Source organism: Callithrix jacchus, chromosome 6 (genome assembly GCF_049354715.1).
Source record: "Callithrix jacchus isolate 240 chromosome 6, calJac240_pri, whole genome shotgun sequence".
In the NCBI taxonomy this organism is placed as follows: Eukaryota; Metazoa; Chordata; class Mammalia; order Primates; family Cebidae; genus Callithrix; species Callithrix jacchus.
The window spans coordinates 47,523,836-47,548,460 of NC_133507.1; the positions used below are offsets into that span (position 1 = coordinate 47,523,836).

Consider the following 24,625-nt stretch of genomic DNA (forward strand, 5'->3'; position numbering starts at 1 on the left):
CTGCACATGGTTAGCCAGTTTTTCCAACACCATTCATTAAACAGGGAATTCTTTCCCCATTACTTTTGTCTGGTTTGTCAAAGATCAGATGGTTGTAGATGTGTGGTGTTGCCTCTGAGGCCTCTGTTCTGTTCCATTCTCTTTTAAAAGAAGATATACTTCCAATTTTATCTTCAGAAGTTTACACTGTGTTCTTCCAAATTAAATTCCAAGTGTGAAACTTGCATTAGTTTGCTTTATGTTAGCTAAACTAATTAAGTTGAAAACTCTACAGATTGTCTTCTGTATCTACAGGCCAGTATTAAAGACAATCTTTAATTGAAAAATCTACAATATTATTATATGCAACTTCTCACAGATCTCCACTTTTTTGGAAGATAAATCTTGTTTTATGACAAATACTTGTCATAAAAGATTTCTAGCATTTAGAAATCTTTTAAAAGAAGCCAAAAGACTTCAGAGAATCGTTCTTCCAGAGAAAGTAGAGATCCCTGTTCATAGTCTCAAAGCTATAAAAATGTCAGCATGCATGTTCATATTTACTTGTGAGAGGGTGCAGTGAGCTTTGTGTTAGTAGCTAGAGATAAAGCAAGTATCATGATTATTTGTATTTATTTTTAGTTTAATTTTCCATTTGTTGAGACTTACACTGTTGAGGAAGTAAAAGTTCATCCAAGAAACAATACCAGTGGATATAATCCAGAGGAGGAGGATGAAACTGCTTCAGAAAATGGGTTTCCTTGGAATGTAGATGGCGATTTAATGGAAGTTTCATCAGAGGTCCATATTAGGTATGTCTAATTATGTCACTGCTTTATATGTCAACCAGTAAACATAAACCTATTGATACAATGAAAGCTCTCTTCTCTCAACTATCAAAGCAGGCAGTTGGTTAGTTTTTTAAAAAATCAGAAGATCGGGGAAGCATAAAAAGAGACATGCACAAATTTCAATTAAAAAAGTAACTTTACATTTATTCCCCAATTGTTATGTAGATCCAAGGCATTTGTTTTGGTTATGTGTGTCTAAATTGGCTTTCTAATTTTTTATTGTACATAAACTATACAGATAATGTCTACAACTTCCATTTTAGATTTTTAAAAATGAATCAAGATCTTAAACCTTTTTAAGTGGAGCCATCTGAGTAGTAGAGTGTTAGATTTTAATCCTTCAGTCTTGCAGTTTCCTCTCACTCATAATTACTGTAACACTTTTTGTTCAGAAATTTGCTTTTATTAGGTGTTTATGAAGCATTCAACTTCCTTTACATAGGAAGAGTTTTACATATTAATGAGCAACTGGTATAAACAGGTTTGGGAACCTGCAAACTCATCCTTGGTAGGCATTGTTTACAGAGGCAGTGGAGAACATTAGACAATCAAGGAAGTCAGCTAAGGAGGCTTTAGAGTAATTATTGTTGATTTATCAGAGCCTCTCAGTTTTCTAGATTACAACTCTGTCATGAATTCTATGTTTGTTGTCAATTTGTATTTGGCATTGTATAACAAATAAGTTGATGAAATAATGAATTATACATATTTTCTTTACAGATTGCATCCAAGACTTATCAGTCTTTATGGAGGAAGCATGGAAGAAGTAAATGATTCCAAAGTCACCTGTAATTGTTTCTAAAGGAAATGTGCAAACTAGAAGTTTAATATTAAGAAATATGGCCATTCTTTAAACCTGGGGTTCTCACCCTTTTTGATACCAGGGACCAGTTTCATGGAAGATAATTTTTTCATGGATGGGGGGAATGGTTTCAGGATGAAACTGTTCCACCTCAGATCATCAGGCATTAGATTCGTATAAGGAATATGGTACCCTAGATCCCTCACCAGTTCATAACAGGATTCACACTCCTAAGAGAATCTAATGCTGCTGCTGATCTGACAGGAGGTGGAACTCAGGCAGTAATGCTCAGTTGCTCCAGCCTCTTGCTGTGTGGCCAGTTGGGGATCCCTACTTTAAACAGATATCCTAATAGCAATTGCTATTTTTGATGTTACTAACAATTAGCCTCTATGGTTTTAAAAGTCAAGATGAAATATCAATTCCAATTTTGGTTTTTACAATGTTTACTGGATGCACACAAAAACTTAGGCAACATCTTGATATATCAATGTGGATACTTTCATTTTTCAGAATTTGAGCCCATTAATTATGTTGTCTTCCCTGATTTTACTGATCCCTAATCCAGAGCAGTTAAATTTCAAAATAACATAGTTATAGATAGACTACCTGCCAAAAAACCCCCATCTCTGTCTTCTTAAATTTTATTTTGAACTGGGCAAAATTTAGCCAAATACATAATTGCATTTCTCTTTATCAGAGGGGCCTGTGTTGGACAATCATAGTGCACTGCTTTCAATGTGCTCAAATAATACCTAAAGTATATAGTCGTTTCTGAGTAGGAAAGAACCAAATTTAAATTTCTAGAGAAGGCAGTTCTGAATTGGGGCTTGACTTCTTATCTGTGATCCTAAGACGTTCTCCTGTAAGAATGGCTGGACTCTTTATAATGATAAAAGGATAAAAATGTATCTTTTGCACAAAGAGTGTTTTCAAAAATACATAAATGTCACAAAGTTTATTCCTGTGTATACACATTCTGCATTCAGGGGGTTTGGTGTTTGTGTTTCACTACTCAAATGGCTTCACAAATCTCAGAACATTCCTCACCATCATGCAGGCCTGTGAACAGATAACTTTTATCAATTAGGTTGGCTAGTTGCAGAGATTTCATCTAGAAATCTTTTCCAAAATTGTAAAGACTGCTCTCTAATAACAGATATTCAGAATTCAGCCACAGCTTTCTTAGGAAGACAGATAAAATTATATTCTGCAATTATCTAGCTCATAAGCATAAAATAAATATTACAAAAATGATTCTATTTGCAAATGGAAGATATTTAAATTATTTAAAATCCAGAAAGTTATTTCATTTAAAAAATAGAACTTCATAGAATAAGAACAAACTATATAAAAGTACTTTAGCTGTCACTTAACATTTCGTGAAAATTTTGATGTCTCATTTATATTCATTGTATACAAATTGAATCAGCATCTTTCGGCTAAATTTATGAATTTTGTTTCTCCATTTTCATGCAAGGGAACACTTACATTTGAAAAGAGTAACAAACCATAACACCCAAGCAAATATTTGTGTGATAGTCAATATTTTACACAGTACATGCATAAAGTATAGACCGCCTACTTAGTCTTTGCACCGCTTTGATTTTTAAAAAGTTATTAGTGAGGTAAGATTTTCTTATTTTTTAATCAGTGTATATTAGCTAAAGTGCAACACTCACAATCTTTTGTTTCAGCATATAAATTTGAATATTTACGTACCTTTAAATAACAAAACATTTGAAGATGGTTCTTAACTATCTACTCCTGGGTATGCTTGATAAAGGTGTGTTATAGGAAGCATAATAGATATATATTTACATAAACACACATTATATATACAGAAAGATGGGGAAATCCATAGCTGTATAAAAAATAATTATCTAAAGTCATTTCATTAAGCTCACACCAGTGTACAAGTTCAATCTGAATATTGCCCATTAGGCCTATAATACTCATACTCTGCTAAAAAAGATGGTTAGAGCAAAGCCCATAGGAAATGTATTATAAATAAAAGGCTTTAAAGTATTGATAATGGTCTACTTCCGCTCATTAGAAAATTTGGGAACAGCTCTCTCAAAAATTCTACTAAATATTTTTAAAGAACATATTTTGAACAAGTTTCAAACGTGTATTTGAAATGAACCTCTTACCGAGGCAACCACATATGGTAAGTAGTATTTCTTTGAAAGGAAAAATATTTCAAGTCTAAGACTTCTCCAATATGATTCAACTCAGATACACTTTCAGGATATCGTCAAGGGTTTCGTTTTCTTGAATAAATTGAATGCTTTAGTGTTTTACTACCTATTTATAAGCTGAGAGATTATCTTTGGCTGTATTATTACCTTGACAGTTCTTCTTTCTCAAAGAGTAATCATTGCTAAGATTTTACCCTTGCATGAAGACATAGTATGTCACAAGATCATGAGTAAAACAAGTCCAAGAAAAATTCATGTTTTCTGGTAAACAGTGTCTTAAATTTTTTAACTACAACCTGAGTCTGTTTTCCATTCTCTCAATTTGAAAGAAGTCTTTAATCATCATCATTGCTTTTACTGTTGATATAACTCCAACTGTCTCTTCTGTTTTCTTCTTGTAGGATAGATTTGTATTGTCTTTTAAAGAAGCCAGCCTGAAAATAGCATTACATAATCACTAGTGTATAGTTGTGAACACTCTTATCTATTATACTCATTTCTAATATCTAAGCAGTTAACACCAATATTTCTTAAATTGTGTCCCTTATAACATCATAAAGGTTTTTGAACAGGTAATTAGTTGGGGACATACTGGGTTAAAAAAACATTTGTTTTTAATGCAGAAATTCTCAGTGATATATGCCACATTCTCTCCAAAATTGACATTCAGTGTAATTTGCAGTCTTTTCCAAATGCATTTTAAAAAGCAACATCTTTCAAAACAAATTAAGAAGGAATCTTTTTCTAAAAAGACTTTGGTATTGAAGAGAAATGAGAGATCAGTACTGAGCAACATAAAAAAATTAACATTAAAATACTGAAAAACTTGGAAGCCAGAAACTGGCTTTGAGAAAATGATGTCACTTTGAGTAGTTTAACGCTGGTAATTCTTAAAAGCTTACCTTCCACATAACATAAGAGATCAATAAAAGTACAATAAGTCCAAGTAGCAAGCTACTTGAAATAATCACTATGGTGAAATGACGTTTGGGTCTTTGATGATGTAGTCCTTCCAGTAGAACCTACGTGAATTAAGAAAAAACATAAAAGAACAAGAAAAAAAACAAACCTACAGTTTAAAAACTTGCTTATATTTCCTTTAAAGTCCTGTCATAATCCCCAATAATATTTAGAACCTCCCAGCCCATTTTCTTGCTGGTTCTAATATAACCACAGGAAACAGTGGTAACTGTCTAGCAGAAACAGTGAGTATGACAGCCTCTATCCATGACTTTTCCTCCAATCTATCCAATACTCACTGCTGCCCAGTTCACCTCTCTAAAGGAACTGCTGTATCATTCCATCTTGCCAGTTGTGGAAAAATGCCAACTCTCAGCCAAACACTGAGGGCCCTCCATGAGCTGGTCACATTCTACTTTCCCAACTCAGTTACTCAAAAGGAAGTGATTATAGACAGACACCCTTGGAATGTGTTTTCCTATAATTTTAATGTAGCAGTTAAGAGGGTAATCTTACATGCGCAACATTCTCATCCTTGTTTAGTTCAATAACTCTTGGATTTGGTTCTGGAAAAGCTGTTGCTCTTATTTCAAACTTGAGTGCTGAAGTCTCATCCTGTTTAATAATAGATCAGGCTATGGTGATTTATTTCATGAAGACTATTAATAAAAATAATTTATCAGGATCTTTACCTTCTATTAGAGGTTTCCACAATTTATCTTCCCCAATTTACTTCAATACTTAAAATTAACTGCAGTGCTTCCTTTGGTTCCCAAAGTATGGTCTTGGTATTAATTTATATAGTATTTCATTGAAATCCTTTGATTAAACATAGCTACCCTGCAAATAACTTGATTTAAATATTTATTAGACAACAGCAAGTTACTAGTTACCAGTGTTCTCCACCCTGCCACCACATATTGAATCTATCTTGTTTGGGCTTTTTATTTCTTTGTACATTAAATACATATATAGAATTCAAATATAAAATCAGTGGATGAACTCAGAACTTTACTATCTAAAGCAGGGACTTTGAAACCCCAAATCCATGGAGCTTGGGAATCTGTGGATGTGCCTTACAAGTTCTAAGAATCTTCAGGAGATGTTTTCATGTCTGCATTTGCTGAGGGAGATGAGAATATATTCTTTAGTCAGACTCTTTAAGAGGGATATGACCTTTAAAACCACTGTGCAAATGTGATTTAACATTTTAGAGCCAAAAATAAATGACAAACTTCATATAGCCTAGAGCAATAGTTCTCAGCAGGGAGGGTTTTTATCACCTAAGGGACAGGAATGTCTGAAGAAATTGTCAAGTGTCAGAATGTGAGAGGTGGTACTACCAGCAGTGAGTGTGTAGATGCTGAGGATGCTACCAAATATCTTACAATGCACTGGATAGCCCTTGACAACAACAATATCTGGTCCAAAATGCCAATTATGGCCACTGAGGGGAAACCTAGACCTAGAGAGAAAGAGAAGGCAAATTGCAAAAGGTTAAATGACTTCCTGGTGGTCTAATGACTTCCCTTTTAGCACAGTTGAAACTAGAATGGATATTTCTTCTTTGCCTGTCTAGTGTATCTTCGTCTTATCCACTGTTTGGTAATTTCAAAAATCCCACTTGAAACATAACAGCTGCTATTTCCTTTGGCTTCCTTTGTGCCATGAACTATTACTAAGTGCTTATAAAAATCATCTCATTGGCCGGGTGCGGTGGCTCACGCCTGTAATCCCAGCACTTTGGGAGGCAAAAACTGGAAGCATTCCCTTTGAAAACAAGCACAAGACAAGGATGCCCTCTTACCACTCCTATTCAACATAGAATTGGACATTCTGCCCAGGGCAATCAGGCAAGAGAAACAAAGTGTATTCAAATAGGAAGAGATTAAGTCAAATTGTCTGTTTGTACATGCCATGACTGTATATTTAGAAAACTCCATGGTCTCAGCCCCAAAACTCCTTAAGCTGACAAGCAACTTCAGCAAAGTCTCAGGATACAAAATCAATGTGCGAAAATCACAAGCATTCCTATATACCAAAAATAGATAAGCAGCCAAATCGTGAGTGAATTCCCATTCACAATTGTTACGAAGAGAATAAAATACCTAGGAATACAACTTACAAGGGATGTGAAGGACCTCGTCAAGAACTACAAACCACTGCTCAAGGAAATAAGAGAGGACACAAACAAATGGAATAACATCGCATGCTCATGGATAGGAAGAATCAACATCGTGAAAATGGCCATACTGCCCAAAGTAATTTAGAGATTCAATGCTATTCCATCAAGCTACCATAGACTTTCTCCACAGAATTAGGAAAAAAAATACACTTTAAATTTCATATGGAACCAATAAAGAGCCTGTATAGCCAAGAAAATCCTAAGCAAAAATAAAGCTGGAGGCCTCATGCTACATGACTTCAAATTACACTACAAGGCTACCAAACCAAAACAACAGGATACTAGTACCAAAACAGATATATAGACCAATGGAACAGAAGAGAGACCTCAGAAATAACACCATACATCTACAATCATCTGATCTTCTATAAACCTGACAAAAACAAGCAGTGGGGAAAGGATTCCCTATTTAATAAATGGTGCTAAGAAAACTGGCTAGCCATATGCAGAAAACAAACTGGACCCCTTCCTTGTACAAAAATTAACTCAAGATGAATTAAAGACTAAAATGTAAAACCCAAAACCATAAAAACCCTACAAGAAAACCTAGGCAATACCATTCAGGACACAGGCATGGTTAAAGACTTCATGCCTGCAACACCAAAAGCAATTGTAACAAAAGCCAACATTGATAAATGTGGTCTAATTAAAAGGCTTCTGCACAGCAAAAGAAAGTATCAGAGTGAACAGGAAACCTGGGAGAACATTTTTGCAATCTACCCATCCCACAAAGATCTAACATCCTGAATCTACAGGAACTTCAATTTACAAGGAAAAAAAAAAAAAAAACATCAAAGAGTGGGTGAAGAATATGAACAGACACATCTCAAAAGACATGTGGCCAAAAAACATGAAAAAATACTAATCACTGGTCTTAGAGAAATGCACATCAAAACCATAATGAAACAGTACCTCATGCCAATTAGAATGGTGATTATTAAAAAGTCAGGAAACAACAGATGCTGGTAAGGCTGTGGAGAAATAGGAACACTACACTGTTGGTGGGAGTGTACATTAGTTCAACCATTGTGCAAGACAGTGTGGCAATTCCTCAAGGATCCAGAACCAGAAATAACAATTTGACCCAGCAATCCCATTAAAAGGATTATAAATCATTCTACTATAAAGACACGTGCACACGTATGTTTATTGCGGCACTGTTCACAATAGCAAAGACTTGGAACCAACCCAAATACCCATTAACAACAGACTTGAGAAAGAAAATGTGGCACATATACACCATGGAATACTATGCATCTATAAAAAAGAATGAGTTTACATCCTTTGCAGGGACTTGGATGAAGCTGGGAGCCATCATTCTCAGAAAACTAGCACAGGAACAGAAAACCACTGCAGGTTCTCATTCATAAATGGGAGTTGAACAATGAGAACATATGGATACAGGTAGGGGAACATCACACACCAGGACCTGTTGGGGGTGGTGGTGAGGGGAGGAATAGCATTAGGACAAATACCTAATGTATGTGGCGATCAAAACCAAGATGACAGATTGATAGGTACAGCAAACCACCATGGCACATATATACCTATGTAACAAACCTGCACATTCTGCACATGTATCCCAGAGCTTAAAAAATGTATGTATATATATACATTAGATTTTAAAGATAGTTTGAAGCAATTTGAAAATAATTTAAAGGTTTATAAAATGTAAGGCAGTCAATTTATTTAATTTAATAAGGTTCATAAGCAGTTGGGCATGCTTTCTAAAATAAACATTTTAATTTTTCCATAGTCTATTTTAGTCCTTTTTTTGCTATGAGACAGAGTATCACTCTGTTGCCCTGACTGGAGTGCAGTGGCATGATCTTGGCTCACTGCAACATCAGCCTCCAAGTGATTCTCATCCCTCAGTCTCTGGAGTACCTGGAACTATAGGCACAGGCCACTACACCTGGCTAATTTTTGTATTTTTAGTAGGGATGGTTTCACCATGTTAGCCAGGCTGGTCTTGAACCCCTGCCCTCCAGTGATTCTCCTGCCTTGGCCTCCCAAAGTGCTGGGATTACAGGTATGAGCCACTGTGTCTGGCCTATTTTAGTCTATTACCTGTAAATTACTAAAGCTATTCTACTTATTCAGTGTAGCTAAATGAAGTGCTAGAAATAGTTTTAGAGTTTTACTACAAAATTTTATTTAAACCTTAATTTGTTGAATGCCTTCAAACTATCCTGCCTATGTGACTGAACCAAGTTGTCAATGTATTTTAGACTTACCATTTCTAAAATGGATGACCGGCCTTCCAATTGGATATGAACACTGGCTTCTTTTCCGCTTTCCATTTTCCCAAAATTACACAGGAAATTTAAACAATGTGGATCAGCTTTTATGCAGTACTTGAAAGGAATATTAAAGTGCTACATTAAAATTTTCAACATTGGAAAATATTTTTAAAATATTTCATATAGAATTTAATATATACTCTAATAGCATTTTGAAAATTATCTTTCTATAAATATTAAACATCTGCTTAGTGGCATTTAAAAATTATCTTTAAACAAGACATGAATGTTTATTTTGTAAATTATATTAAAGTATTTAAACTGGAGCATATGTTCTTATTTATATTAACAGTCTTCTGGGACATAATTTTTTAAAAAAGATTCCTAATCAGTCTTCCTAAGTGACATATTCTATGTTTGTTGTAAACGTGGGTCATTTCAAGGTGATGACTGCTTATACAATTTCTTTTCATAAAGTCACTAAGATGAAAAGAATGAAAATTCTCATGCCACAAAGCTTGCCCATGTGAACACAGCATCTTGGTGTCCTGAAGGGTCTGGAACAATGTCTTGTTGGCAAATAGTGAGCATTTGTTAGATAAAAAATGAAACTGTATAATGTATAATGTATAATGTGTGTGTGTGTGTGTGTATGTGTGTTTATTTATTTTTGCATGATGGAGTCTTGCTCTATTGCCTAGGCTGGAGTGCAGCAATGCAATCTCTGCTCCCTACAACCTCCACCTCTCCAGTAGCTGGGATTGCAAGCACCTGCCACCACGCCCGACTGATTTTTTGTACTTTTAGTAGACAGGGTTTCAGCATATTGGCCAGGCTGGTCTCAAACTCCTGACCTTGTGATCACCTCACCTTGGCCTTTCAAAGTGCTGGGATTACAGGCATGAGCCACTGCACCCAGCCAACATATTTATATAGGGGATAGACCCTGGGTCTATCTCAACTCTCCAATTGTGTTTGTTCCTTTCATGCAAGAATACTAGCTAAACTTGTCTTCTTTCTTCTCATTGGAGTGACTGCTCAAACCCATTGACTTGATTTTAAGTGTCTCACTTCTCTGTCAAAAAGCAAGAACTACAACCTAAAAAATTGAAACTTACCAATAGCCTCTTATCAGTCTTGGAAAAGAACTGGAATATGCCTTTCAAGGTCTGCATTGTACTTTGTTGCTGCTCTAATGCACATTCTCGTTGATAATTTTCAAAGTTGCATTCTCCAGTAGTAGTCTATGAAGATAGAAAGCAAGAGAAATCTTATCTTTCAAAATTGGGGAAAAAAACAGTAAAAAGCAACATGGTTTTAAAAGCTCCAATAGCTTACTTTACTAAAATACATCAAGTACTTCTGAAATTGTGGAATTTTTTTGACATATTTGGGAGTGATTAAACGTCTGTGGCAAAAACACAAAAACCCAGCCCAATTACGGAGGGTTGGATATAAGTTCTAAGCCGATAAAATAACCTTAACTTACAGAAATGTGAAAAATGATATCAGAACATTAGCATGAAAGTTCATATTTATTTGCCTTTATAGGCAAAACAGTGTTACACCATATCCTTCTCTCTAAATCTGGAAGTTAAGATTTTCAAAAATCACACCTCAAACCTATTTAGTAGATGTGTTGACTTGTCTTCAAGCTGACTGAAGCTCAATTCCTAAGTGACATATTCTGTTTGTTGTAAACGTGGGTCATTTCAAGGTGATGAATAAAGGACTGATTTGCATTTATTTTAGTATTTAAGACACATAATAAAGGTTAGGTGGAAGAAATACATTTTTTACCTGGACATCCAAAATGTTGAACAGCTTATCAGTTTGGGGGCTAAAAGAATTTGGTACCATTATTTCCACACTAACATTAGGAGCCATGCTATTGCCAGTGTTGATAACCTGATCATAAGGAAAAAATTTTAACAAATTAAATGTTTTTTTATAAACATAAGTACAGATATCAATGAGCTTTCAGGTGATTCCATATATTTCATGCAACATTTATACTGGTGGAGGTTTAGAGTTGGCAGCTGCACAACAAAGGGAGATAGGATATCCACAGTTAGAATTTAAGATATCAACATTCAGAATTTTTAAGGTTTGCTAATAATTTCAAATGAGTCATTATTTCTAACCTTCTAGTTTTGGTATTGTTGAGACCAAAATATATAGGCTGATGGTTTACTAGAGAAACAGTCTTAGGAGAAATGAACAATATGTACATTTGTATGTTACAGTACATATTTTTAAAATATGATCATTTGGTTTTCATGGGGTAGGCCAATATTTTACTATTCACTAGCTAAGGAAAATGCTAACAGGTGTTCTTAGTGTTACCAAGACAAAAGTTTAAAAATGGCAAGAGTTGAGCAACGAAATCAGAGAGGACACAAACAGATGGAGAAACATTCCATGTTCATGGTTAGGAAGAATTAATATCGTGAAAATGGCTATACTGCCCAAAGTAATTTACAGAATCAATGCTATCCCCATCGAGCTACCATTGACTTTCTTCACAGAACTGGAAAAAACCACCATGAACTTCATATGGAACCAAAAGAGAGCCCGCATAGCCAAGTCAATTCTAAGCAAAAAGAACACAGCAGGGGGCATCACACTACCGGATTTCAAACTATACTATAAGGCTACAGTAATCAAAACAGCATGGTACTGGTACCAAAACAGAGATATAGATCAATGGAACAGAACAGAGGCATCAGAGGCAACACAACATAGCTACAACCATACAATCTTTGATAAACCTGACAAAAACAAGCAATGGGGAAAGGACTCCCTGTTCAACAAATGGTGTTGGGAAAACTGGCTAGCCATGTGTAGAAAGCAGAAACTGGACCCCTTCCTGACACCTTACACCAAAATTAACTCCAGATGGATTAAAGACTTAAACATAAGACCTGGCACCATAAAAACCCTAGAAGGAAATCTAGGCAAAACCATCCAGGACATAGGAGTAGGCAAGGACTTCATGAACAAAACACCAAAAGCATTGGCAACAAAAGCCAAAATAGACAAATGGGACCTAATGAAACTCCACAGCTTCTGCACAGCAGAAGAAACAGTCTCTAGTGTGAATCGGTAACCAACAGAATGGGAAAAAATTTTTGCAGTTTACCCATCTGACAAAGGGCTGATATCCAGAATTTACAAAGAACTCAAACAGATTTACAGGAAAAAAACAAGCCCATTCAAAAGTGGTCAAAGGATATGAACAGACACTTTACGAAAAAAGACATATATGAGGCCAACAATCATATGAAAAAATGCTCATCGTCACTGGTCATCAGAGAGATGCAAATCAAAACCACATTGAGATACCATCTCACGCCAGTTAGAATGGCGATCATTAAAAAATCTGGAGACAACAGATGCTGGAGAGGATGTGGAGAAAAAGGAACACTTTTACACTGTTGGTGGGAGTGTAAATTAGTCCAACCATTGTGGAAGACGGTGTGGCGATTCCTCAAGGCATTAGAAATAGAAATCCCATTTGACCCAGCAATCCCATTACTGGGTATATATCCAAAGGACTATAAATCGTTCTACTACAAGGACACATGCACACGAATGTTCATTGCAGCACTGTTTACAATAGCAAAGACCTGGAATCAACCCAAATGCCCATCGATGATAGACTGGATTGGGAAAATGTGGCACATATACACCATGGAATATTATGCAGCAATCAGAAATGATGAGTTCGTGTCATTTATAGGGACATGGATGAATCTGGAGAACATCATTCTCAGCAAACTGACACAAGAACAGAAAATGAAACACCGCATATTCTCACTCATAGGCGGGTGATGAAAAATGAGAACACATGGACACAGAGAGGGGAGTACTAAACACTGGGGTCTATAGGGGGAAAAGGGGAGGGCCAGTGGGAGAGGGAGGTGGGGAGGTATTGCCAGGGGAGAAATACCAAATGTGGGTGAAGGAGAGAAAGCAAACAAAACACACTGCCCTGTGTGTACCTATGAAACTGTATTGCATGCTCTGCACATGTACCCCAAAACCTAAAATGCAATAAAAAAAATAAAAAAAATAAAAATGGCAAGAGTTATAACCAAAACTCAGGTATTGTAATTCTAAATCCTATGATGCTATCACAAAATCACTCTGTGCTGAGAGGACAATCAGGAGGAGAAAATGAATGAAAATGTATTTGTATTCAGGAACCACATTCAGAAAATTAGAAGAGAGTATGTTGTTGGGTTTTGAGAAAGCACAACAGGTTTTTAACAATACTGTTCAAGAAATGCATGAGGATGATAAGTCTGGGGATTGAAGATTCCTGAAAAAGGAAGTGGGGCCAAAATATAGCCTACTGAGCCAGCAGCTTAACTATTAAAACCAACACAGTAAGTCAGAAAGAGTTGCATCTCAATACCTTGATTAAAAAAGACTTGCAGACCTGCAGTCATTTTTTGAATGCATATGACATAGATGAAGAAAGTAAATGTCTCTAAATTGGGAAAGGTGGTAATTGCTAATCCATAAAAGCACAGGGCAGTTGCAGAAGGAAATATCAGCAACAGATACCTATCAGTGCCCAGTACTACAGACAAGATTTCTAGATGCCACTAAATATCTAAATTACAGTCACCTCTGTTTGCCTAACAACAATTAGACCTCTAAGAACAAATCTACATAGTTGGCTAGACACAGAAATCCTATATACTGCAAGTTTCTCCAGTCCCAGTCACTACATTATAAATTCAGTAGAAAATGCTTAACTGTTAATTATAAATTAATAAAGATTCTAGAGTCCAGTTTGGTTTCTGTTTTAGTTTATCAAATCACAAACTCCCATTGGGTTTTAAAGGGCATTTCCTGGGACTTCAAAATAGAGGACTAAATTTTTTCAACATTAGTATTAACTAGTGTAACAAAAACTGGAGTATACATAGAATCAATAGGATTTCAAGGTCATTCTTCTTCCACAGATCTGGGGCAAGGCCCGGGAATTTGCATTTTGGATATGTACCCCAAGTAATTCTAATACACATTTTGAAAAACATTGTCTTACAAAATATTATACCTAATCCAAGATTCATTCACATCTACAGATAATTCTGTAAGAATGCTTGGACAGTGCTTTTGGTTCAAAGAATATGTTTTTTTGAAATTATCTTTATTTACTAAGCACCAACATCTTTGATACCACAAAAATCTCAGTTTGACATTAAAATTGTTTTTATTATTTTTTTATTGTACTTTAGGTTCTGGGGTACATGGGCAGATCCTGCAGGATTGTTGCATAGGTACACACATGGCCATGTGGTTTGCTGCCTTCATCCCCCTGTCACCTACATCTGGCATTTCTCCAAAAATGTTTTTAGAAACTTAGGTTTACATCAGTCTCCTAATACTTCTGAATGATGATAGTACTCTCTACTTTAAAAGTTATTTAATAATTGATAAAGCACTTATCACAGGTCATCAACTTATGGCTTGAAAGGCTGACCCACGTGACCTTAAATTGAGATGGGCGGTAAGAGCCTGCTTTACTTTGTAGTGTTAAGGCTTTTATAAGGTTTGAACCAAGAAGAAATTTCACTGATTTGCACCCAAAGATGCCTTCCATTGGCTTGTCCTGTTTTCTATATACATCTCTAGCAAATTCAGCTCATCCCATAACTTTGCCTGTTTCAGGCATTATCTCTGTTACTGCATGCTCTTTCTCACTTGTCCTGTAGGGGATATGGGCTTGAATATCAGGGACAAGACAAGTGAAAGGAAAGCAGTAGGGGTCTAAGAGGCAGGGAGTACCCCTGCTGCAGCTCCATTCCAGCCAGCCGTGGTCTACAGAGGCTGAGGAACATTATAGGTGCACAGTGTCCCTTGGGGCAATGCATCAGTGACATCCTTTTAGATTTTTACAAATATCCACACAATTAGCTTTTCTTACATGGAAAGTTAAGTTCATTTTCTCCACCATGCACGTTTCAGGCTCATTTTCATCATTTGATCCATACACAAATGAAGTTGGGGTTACAAACCTGGTGGAAACAAATTCAAATGTAATTAACTGTCTAATTCAATGACATGTTATAAAGAGTCTTTTTCTATAGACTGGATTATAGCATATTTACAAGGCACCATGAAATACTTTTGGTTTTATGGCCATATATAGATTATATTTAAAAAGAAATTAAATTAGAAGGCCATGTGCTCTGACCTGGGTGACAATATCTGTCCTCACTAATATTCCTTTCTAGCCTTCCACAACACTACACCTTGTTCATTCTACTGACCATTCCTTCTCTTTCCGTCCTTAAGTGATTCATTTAAATTTGGCAAATGTGGGATAAATTATTGGCTTTTTCCTAGGGCTCTTATGACTCAATGTATGCTACCCATTTTGAGGTCATTTCTTTCCATCTCATGATCCCTGCTGGCTACTTATAAAGAACCCCAAGTCTGGTGAACAAGTCTAACACTGTTAAGTATGATACATTTTTTGTTAGAATACAAGGTTGGTCATTCCTTTTTAAGGTCTGTGATTCGACATTTTTATCTGCAATAAACTTTAAGAAACATGTTTCTATGGAGACCTCCACTCCATAAGGTGCTCACATTTGGCAGCTAATATTAGGTAATCCCTAATTAGAAACCCATGCAACAGGAAAGAAATCAGAAATTCAAATAGCATAGATTAAGGCAGTTCAATAGGTCAACATCACTTGTTTGAAATAATGAGATGTGGGTAACAGAAAAATAGGAAGGCACTCATAAGCCAGGAGGAGCGGCAAGATAAAAGTTGAACATCCAGAAAACATGCAATGAACTTTTATTTGCTTACTGGTGATTCTCTAGGTCTTACTCTCCTGTGAATGGCCTTTCTTTTTTCCTCCTGTTGGCTTTATCTCGCAAACTTGACACTCAATTCCATCAGCTTCAGACACTGACAATTTACATTTACATGGCTGTATATCACCTTTCTAAGTGGATAAAATGACTGGGGAATGGTTTAGATTTAGAGCAGCAGTAAAGGCTCATCTGTCTATTTGTTTTGTAACTCATATATTCTATTGTGTAAAAATGTAGTTTGAAAGACTAGCAGCATGAATAAGTTCCAGTGGAATTACTGAAGATTTTAATGAGCCCCTTTCTTTACACATTTCCTTGAAAGAGAAGGGGATCAACTCAATCATGAAAATAATGCGGAAGCAATGAACTCTGATACTTGGGCTGTGGTTGAGGAAGTCAGTGATCCCATAGGTATAAAAAGAGGACAAGACACACCTTGCAGCCAGATCCCTCACATCTCAATCTATTTGCCACGTATCTAGATATGGGACTGCAGAATAGTGATTTGGGCAAGTTCACACTTCTCTGAACTGAACTTCAGACTTCACATGGGCATTGAGTATGATTATGCAAGCTGCACACTGCTTAATTCTAGGTGCCCATGGATGGCATAGTGCACAACTGAAGTCTCACTATGGCCTTGCTAGCTTATTGGGGCTCTCCTAGTAAGAAATCTCCTCCAGCTGGGCACTAGCTTGATGTAGTATCAGTGATGATTACAGAGCGGATTATTATAATGGACAGCTAAGCAAAGGACCATAACAAGAAGATAATTATTAAGAGATAGAAACAGTATAGTGTCCTTTATTTAAGAAATCTAGAATACAGGTTTTTCATTAATGTAAGAAGCAATGAAACTGAAAATCAGCTCTAAATTTGAAAGGAGGCCTTTCTGTCTACTTACCCATGAACACTTAGCGTAACCTCATATTTTAAAGGTATTGCTACAGTCACTCTGTTATGCTTCAGATTGTCCACTTCCTTTTCATTTTCACTACATAAATAGAAAACACGCTGTTAGAATTCACCAAGCAGAAAAACCATCTTTAGAGGGAACTAATTACATACCCTCCATACCTAATATACTCAGAGGTTTGTTTAAATACTTGTTGGGGAGTGGGGATAAAAGCAGATGTGGTAGTAAAAAAATTTTAGGACAAGGTTGGCAGAAAATTTCTTTTGTCATTTAAACTGTTATTTGCTTCTAATGCTAGATAGAGGAGTTTGTTGTGGTTTTTTGGTTTTTTAAAAAAACAGACCATGCAAGAGAAGTTTTCTCTTAAAATTAATGGAGCATAGTTTCATGGTTTTCCTAATTCTCCCCCTCAAAATATGGGGGTACATTTCTTCTAGTACTTTTTTTTTAAACAATAAATTATACCAGGTAGCATGCACTGTGATACTGAGGTCCTCGTCTGCTCTGCTGAGTGAGCTCACATCCAGGAGAAAGCTTATATCTATCTGTAAAACACAGAACAAGAATGTTCATTAAAAAAAAAACTGGGGTCTATTGGGGGGAAAAGGGGAGGGCCAGTGGGAGGGGGAGGTGGGGAGGGATAGCCTGGGAGAAATGCCAAATGTGGGTGAAGGGGAGAAGAAAAGCAAAGCACACTGCCATGTGTGTACCTACGCAACTGTCTTGCATGCTCTGCTCATGTACCCCAAAACCTATAATCCAATAAAAAATTAAAAACAAAACAAAAAAAAAAAACATCTTAAGTACACTTTTTATCATCTGAAATTTTTTTCTTAAAAGTTTTTGTTCTATGGAATGTAGAATTGAACCTATTCTAGAGGCATTGACTACTTCTCAATTGGCAGTAAGATTCAGGGAAGTTGTTGGGTTTGTGGTAATTTTAGAGTACATGCATTTCCACAAGTAACATTCAGAGACAAAGCCTTCTCCGAATGTGAATGCAGGCAAGTCCAGACTGACAAAATTAGAAATGCTTTCACAACTTGAGCAAAGACTCTTGCCAAAAACACCTTTTTGTATAGCAAAGGTAACATGCCTGGTAGACAGGACCACCTGGGGTGGGGGTGGGGGTGAGGGTGAGGGGTGTTGGGGAAGGGTGTGTTGGGGGAGAATTCTGATTGATACATGCACAGCCCCCCCACTTTAAAACAGTCAACGTTGTCAAAAATAAACACAAAGCTCAAAGATTTCAAGAACCAGTTTTATTTCATCACTCAGCTACCTACTTTAAGCTAAAATATATATAATATTTTATATGCAACATAAATATAGGGAAGAATAAAAAATATTCATGATAGTGAACAAAAGCCATAAATGTAAAACACTTACCCTTGAGAGATGATCTACATATATATAGCCAATACTGCAGTCAAGTTGTACCATGCCAGAGTTATCTGTGACTTCACAGTTTATTTGTTTCTCTTCCTGATGGGAAAAATGAAACAACTGGCTTGGACAGGAAGGAAATAAAAACTTTGTAACATATGTTTAAGGATGGTTATTGACAAGAATAACATCCAGAAGTATTTGCTTTCCTAGGGAAACTATTTTCTATTTATGTTTGAGATTAATAGAAATATAAATAAATGATACATAAATGTGTTTGTATATGCATACAGGTATACCATGGTATTCAAACAGGTTCTCCACAAAAACATTTCTGGACTTCTTTTATTCATCTTGGTATATTCCCTATTTAATCCAAGGTCTAAATTCCTTGAAGAATCATAAGGCAAGGAATCTATTAGGTTCATATTTTAATGGCCCTCTTCTGTCTGGTATGTGAGAATAGTTTAATGTATTTAATCAGAATAGCTATAATCTCAATAGTTGTAATGAGGTTATAATTGCAGCAAGTATAAAATATTTTAAAAATACAGTCCCTGAATATTTGAGTTTCCACTCTTCCTTTTGCAAGTAGGTTTCAAATGCTCTACAGAAAGAATGTAGTAGATGTCTATGAGAGGTTGAGGGTCAATCTTGGAGTGAAGGTGTGGTCCCTGGACAAAAGATGAGTGAATCTGATAAGGGATAGAGAAGATTCCATTAATTGTCTGAATGTAACCTTAAAATAAAGAACAGTAACTTTGGAGACCAGCATGAAGGACCAAGGTTACTTGTTCAAGGACTACATTCAAGGGGCGTACATCATCACTGTTCTGACATCAGACATGTGCTGGCTACAGCAGTGAGAATGTAAAAGCACCCAGAGAGCTTCCTCCTACTCCTAGCACGGGAAAACAGGAGGCTAATGCCCAAGAACTTGCCATTCTGAGCAGGGGCACGGAGGAAGTCTGAAAGTAATTAAGAGCCTAAACATTAAGACTTATACCCCAAACTGATGAAGTGAATTCTACCATTTGCTTTTAGAAAATAAAGTAAAATACTAAGTAGTATCATGCTATTGTGGTTTACAGTACTTACCAGCTCTAAAATCTTAATGAAGTAAAGACCCATGGGTAGTGTGACATGTAGAGTAGTTTCATATGCATCATCTCCAGCATTAAACAAGGACACATTCAACATTAATGTCTTCATACTCCCCACAGCAATATAGGTTTTATTTTCATGGGGCCTAAAGATTAAGTAATATTATTTAGTTCTTGTTTAGGAAATAAACAACCCTCTCTCTCTCTCTCTGCGTTTATGTACACAAGCATATATATATATATACACACACATATATATATATATATATATATACACACACATATATATATATATACACACACACACACATACATAAAATTTCTGCTGAACATAGCTTACTAAGTTGGAAAAACAATTATGGGATTGACCCTATGCAAGAAGATGTAAACTCGTATTAAAAAGAACTCTTACGTTTTTGGTAAATTCAGTCACCCAAGGAAAGCTTGTTAGCTATAATTAAACTGGTGTATTTTCTTATTTCTTTTCTGCTTAACCTGTCACTTCTGTAATTTAACATTTTCCTTGTTATTTTACATTTTTTAAAGGCAAATCATTTTTTCTTTTCTTATAAGCCTAAAATAGACATTGAATCAGCTGCTACCTGAACCAAAGGAGGAAAATGGACAGAACTGGTAGAAAGGGAAAAGACTAGAAGGAATACTTGGTAGAAGTGAGCAAGGCGTGAAGAAAAACAACTATGTCTTCTAGCAAGTGCATGGCACTAAAATCTGTTGGACTAGAATTAAATTCTGAAGCAGCTGGTCACCTTCATCAATAACCAGGCCAAATTAAAAACAGAATTGGAGAAATGCTTCATCCTCCTGTGCATTACAAAGTATAGATTACTGCAAATGCACACATATGCATGAGTTCAAGTCCTGGCACCACCAGCAGTTCTTTTGGGTGGGAAGTAATTTAGCATTTTAAAGCCTCAGTCATCTGATCCCATACCCTTAGCATTCAGTGAAGATCTGGGTTATGTATACTATATGAAATCCTTAGAATATTTTAAATATGAAGTATTTGAGGCATAAGGAACTTATTCAAAGGCCACAGCTAGAATGTTCTATAGTCATGAAACAATTTCAAATTTCTACACAGTTCATTCTTTTCCCATTGAGAGGGTTAGAACAGCTAGGTGCTAAGGAAAACTTTCAGTTACAGCATGTTATTAACTTTCCCCAAAGACAGAAGTTCTTAGATATCTAGTAATTTAACATTTGGAAAAATTAGCTCAAAGTAGAGAAGTATGTGACCCAAAGCAAAATATCCAGTGAGGATAAAAAAAAATATATGTCTATACACCTAGCACTGCAGAATTTAGAAAGTTTCTTCAATAATGTTTAAATTGTGCCATTCAAATCAACATTTGTATAGAAGATTAGCGTTTGAATAAACTATGGGAAAACTAAAGATACTGTAGGAATTTAGTTTTTGTGAATTGATTAAAGATAGAGTATGTAAGGACAGAACAATTTCTGCTTTTAAGCATTACTTGAAGATTCATGAATGATTGAATATAACTGAAAGTTTCTGTACAATAAATCAGGGACTAAGTTCACTGTTCCCAAACACCAACACACTTCACTCCTTCCTGTAGCTGATAAAGGACAGATGTGTAAATAAAAAAAAAAAATACATATGTGAGCAAAAGTTATGCAGAGGGCTCTGGGAAACCAGGAAAGGAAACCATTTTTGCCTGTGGTAGTAAAGACATGATACTTTTCCTTCTCTACTACAATGGTTATTTAAATTGGCTGCCTCAAGAAAGATTTTTAAGTCTGAAAATATGATTGAACCTAAAATAACTTGGATTGGGTTCCTAATTGATTTCTCTGTCTCAAGTCCTTCTCTTCTCCTTTAATCCAATCTTCACACTGCCAGAGGGACATTTTCAAGAAAGCAAACTAGATAATGGGAGGTGTCTTTTTAGTACCTTACATTGCCTTCAAGATAGGAGTTCCAAATCCTTAGCATGACACAGAGGCCCTCCAGAGTTGGCCCCTGCTTCACTTTCACTGCACAATTTATTCTTTTGTTTCAGTCATATTTATCTACAAACAGGCATCTAATACACCAGGATGTTTTGTGTCTTTCTTCAAGCTAGCCCTCCGACATCAACATCTCCCCCCATGCATCTGATTTGTACTTATTCTTCAAGATTTAGCTTGGATGTCAATAATTCTTAGCTGGGTTCCAGCCAAAACTCACTGTTAACCACCTTCACCCTGCACTGCTTTCCCCTAACAGTGTAAGGTGGCAGCTTTTCCCTCTCCCAAAGCACACTGGGAGAGGTTTCACAATGTCAAGTTTCTATCTGGTTTCTCTCACCACTAGCCTAATTTGTCGTGGGGAGAAGATGCTGGGTCATTATTAACATGGTTTCTCAGAGCCTAACAACACAGTGTTCAAAAAATATATGCAGGTATGTACACGTCCATATTAAACATAAAAAAGGATTTGGTGGTGTCCAAGCAACATGTCAAAAAAAACTGGGAAAATTAATGGATAAGTTTTTGACTGGCAGAAGTCTACGAAAAAAGCAGCATAAATACCATCATCGTATAGCCTTAAGCCATGTTTATCTGTTCTGTGATGGTATACAAATTCCAAATGTCTCACTAAGAGAGTAAATATCTAGCATTACATTGTTGTGATCTGTACACCATCTAGACAATCTAACGTTTTAGTGGTGATAAACCTACTGAAATGACCTATAAATTAATGGCATCATATGATCATGGCAAAATCAAAACTGGAAGTGTGGTATGGTTTTTGAGAATTATCCTTATACACCTCAGAATATGCAAATAAAATAATTTTGGACACTTTTCCGACTTTTCTAACTCTAATAATACAACTTCTAAGCAACCGGGCACCTTAATGCTTGACAGTTCTTCCTTTTTTTGTTTTAAACATCAGAATACATGCACAGAAAAATGCACATATCCTAATTGTACAGCTCAGTTTTTTTAAAAATAAGGTGAAAACGTGTTAAACTAGCACCCAGATTAAGGAAAATAATAAGAGCAGCACCACCGAAAAACTCTTTTTCCTTCCTGGTATTGGCCCCACCCTCCTTGATTTTTAATCATCTGAATGGGTTTTGCTCAGTTTTGTATTTTATATAAATGTAATATAATCTTCGAGTATCTGAGTATGTAATTTTTGGGATTCTGTTCTTTTGCATGGCTCCTTTTCAAAATTTTGTGAGATTAACATATTGATACTTATGGTGGTAAAATGTTTATTATCATTGGTGAATACAGTCTATTTTATGAATATGCCACATCTTATTTATCCTTTCAGTTATCCATGGAACTTTGGACAATTTCCATTTTTGAAACTATTGCAGTTTAGTGGACATACATGTGTAATTCCATAGGCCATATACATATTTATATCTATTTTTGTTTCTATCTAGGAGCAGATTCTTGCAATTTTTCAACCCAGGATTAATACTTTAAAATCTCTGAATCTTGACTTACTTTGACAACCAGTCTAAATTAATCTGAAAAATTATATTTAAAAAACAAAACATACTTATAGTATGTTTGGAACTATTTGGAACTATTTTTAAATAAAAATATATATTTTAGAATTTCCATATACAGAGCAAGCATACCATGGAGCAGAGGTCTGTAAACCACCACCTGAAGGCCATGTCTGCCTGCTTTAGAAAATAAAGTTCTATTAGAACACGGCCATGTGTCTGCACTACGGTGACAGAGCTAAGTAGTTGGGATAGAGATCTCTGTCCTACAAAGACTCAAATATGTATTATCTGTCCCTTCACAGAAAAAGGATGCAGGCTCTTGCTTTAAAGCAATCTGATTAATGAGTAAATTAATTACAAAATAAACATATAACATATTACCATATTTACTTTAGATCTATTTTGTACCTTTCTGACTATAGTAGAAGCTTCATTTATCAGACGGCATTGGATGCAGTTCTTTACCCCAAGAAGCCATACAGATCTCTTAGTCCTCATAACTCCTCTGGACATGGAGAAGAAAGGAAAGAACACTTGCATATGTATCATCTCTATGTTGGGATGCTTGATTTGAGCAGTTGGATATGCTGGAAGAATGTGTAATAACTAACAAAGCAGTAATTCTAAACCCTGGGCATGATTGCATGGTGGAGGAGTCTGAGTGACAGTGTGCTACCACAACATTTTAGGGAATGGCTGTGATTTACTTGTGCCTGTGTTGTAAACCTTGGGGTTAAGTAGTACACATCTGCTTGGTGGCACAGTTAAATGGGAGAGAGGCAATGTGTGGGGACATGGCTGTCCTACATTCCCTGTCCCCCAACTCTGTTATCATATTAGAACTAAAGGAACCCATTAGGTTCTAAAAGTAAACTTTAGTTTGACATTAAAGTTTAATTAAGACTTGTAGAAGAGCTGCCCAGAAATAGACATTTATAAAATATTCTGGCTTGTAACCAAAGCATTAGTCACTGAACACCTTTGGGAAAGAAGTTGGCACTTAGACAAGCAACAGAAGGTGAAAGCACTGCATAAACAGCTAGGTTCCAAGACAACAGCAAATTAAAGAGAAACACAATGTTCACATTACAGCAGCTAGACTCCTGGTTTATTTTCCTTTTTTAAGCTATTTTGCCACATTACCATAATTACAGTTCTACTCTTTTTTTCTCCCAAAGATACATCTTACTGTAAATTGATTCATTAACGAGATGCTCTCAAAACTATACCTTCCAGCTTCCTATGTGAGACATAATAAAGAACCAGGTGCACATCTGGAAGTGCGACAAGACTGAACCAGAGCTGTCCCTGGGACTCATAGTTCATTCTTCATTAAAACATGCATAATGCAGACCTGAAATTTACAAAGCAGCCTAGAATCCATGTAACTTAAACAAACCAAGGTACCGTGTACATACAGAATCATAACTTAATAAGTGACAGAGGAAAAATAGAAAAATGATGTACTGCCGAACCAGGCTCTATGTGTTTTCTGAGTGAATAATACAGTCTTATTTCGCAAGAAATGCTCCCCAACTCTTAGTATAATGAATTCACTTTGTCTCCCTAAAATGAATTAGGGCTTGATAGCTAACTTGTTTTTAATCAAGATGCTAGAATAAAATATAGTGTAAACTGATTCCATACTTCACTATGTCA

At 35.9% G+C, this 24,625-nt stretch overlaps 2 protein-coding genes across 12 annotated transcripts in view; one reads left to right on the forward strand and one right to left on the reverse strand.

The window, feature by feature from the left end:
• CERKL (CERK like autophagy regulator) overlaps nucleotides 1-4,084 on the forward strand; it is a 135,102-nt gene extending 131,018 nt beyond the window's left edge. For all 11 annotated transcript variants that reach the window (XM_035304357.3, XM_078327213.1, XM_035304354.3 and 8 more), the window contains 2 exons: nucleotides 622-791; nucleotides 1,551-4,084. In XM_035304357.3, coding sequence (XP_035160248.1) covers nucleotides 622-791; nucleotides 1,551-1,632 — 252 coding nt within the window. In that variant the 3' untranslated portion in view covers nucleotides 1,633-4,084. The remainder of the gene's footprint in view (nucleotides 1-621; nucleotides 792-1,550) is intronic.
• Nucleotides 948-24,625, reverse strand: part of ITGA4 (integrin subunit alpha 4) — a 90,163-nt gene continuing 66,485 nt past the window's right edge. Inside the window, exons 18-28 of the mRNA XM_035304353.3 lie at nucleotides 19,465-19,615; nucleotides 18,370-18,465; nucleotides 17,446-17,525; nucleotides 16,969-17,058; nucleotides 15,163-15,253; nucleotides 11,022-11,129; nucleotides 10,340-10,465; nucleotides 9,216-9,335; nucleotides 5,310-5,408; nucleotides 4,736-4,855; nucleotides 948-4,267 (exon numbers count right to left, since the gene is read on the reverse strand). Coding sequence (XP_035160244.1) covers nucleotides 4,169-4,267; nucleotides 4,736-4,855; nucleotides 5,310-5,408; nucleotides 9,216-9,335; nucleotides 10,340-10,465; nucleotides 11,022-11,129; nucleotides 15,163-15,253; nucleotides 16,969-17,058; nucleotides 17,446-17,525; nucleotides 18,370-18,465; nucleotides 19,465-19,615 — 1,180 coding nt within the window. The 3' untranslated portion in view covers nucleotides 948-4,168. The remainder of the gene's footprint in view (nucleotides 4,268-4,735; nucleotides 4,856-5,309; nucleotides 5,409-9,215; nucleotides 9,336-10,339; nucleotides 10,466-11,021; nucleotides 11,130-15,162; nucleotides 15,254-16,968; nucleotides 17,059-17,445; nucleotides 17,526-18,369; nucleotides 18,466-19,464; nucleotides 19,616-24,625) is intronic.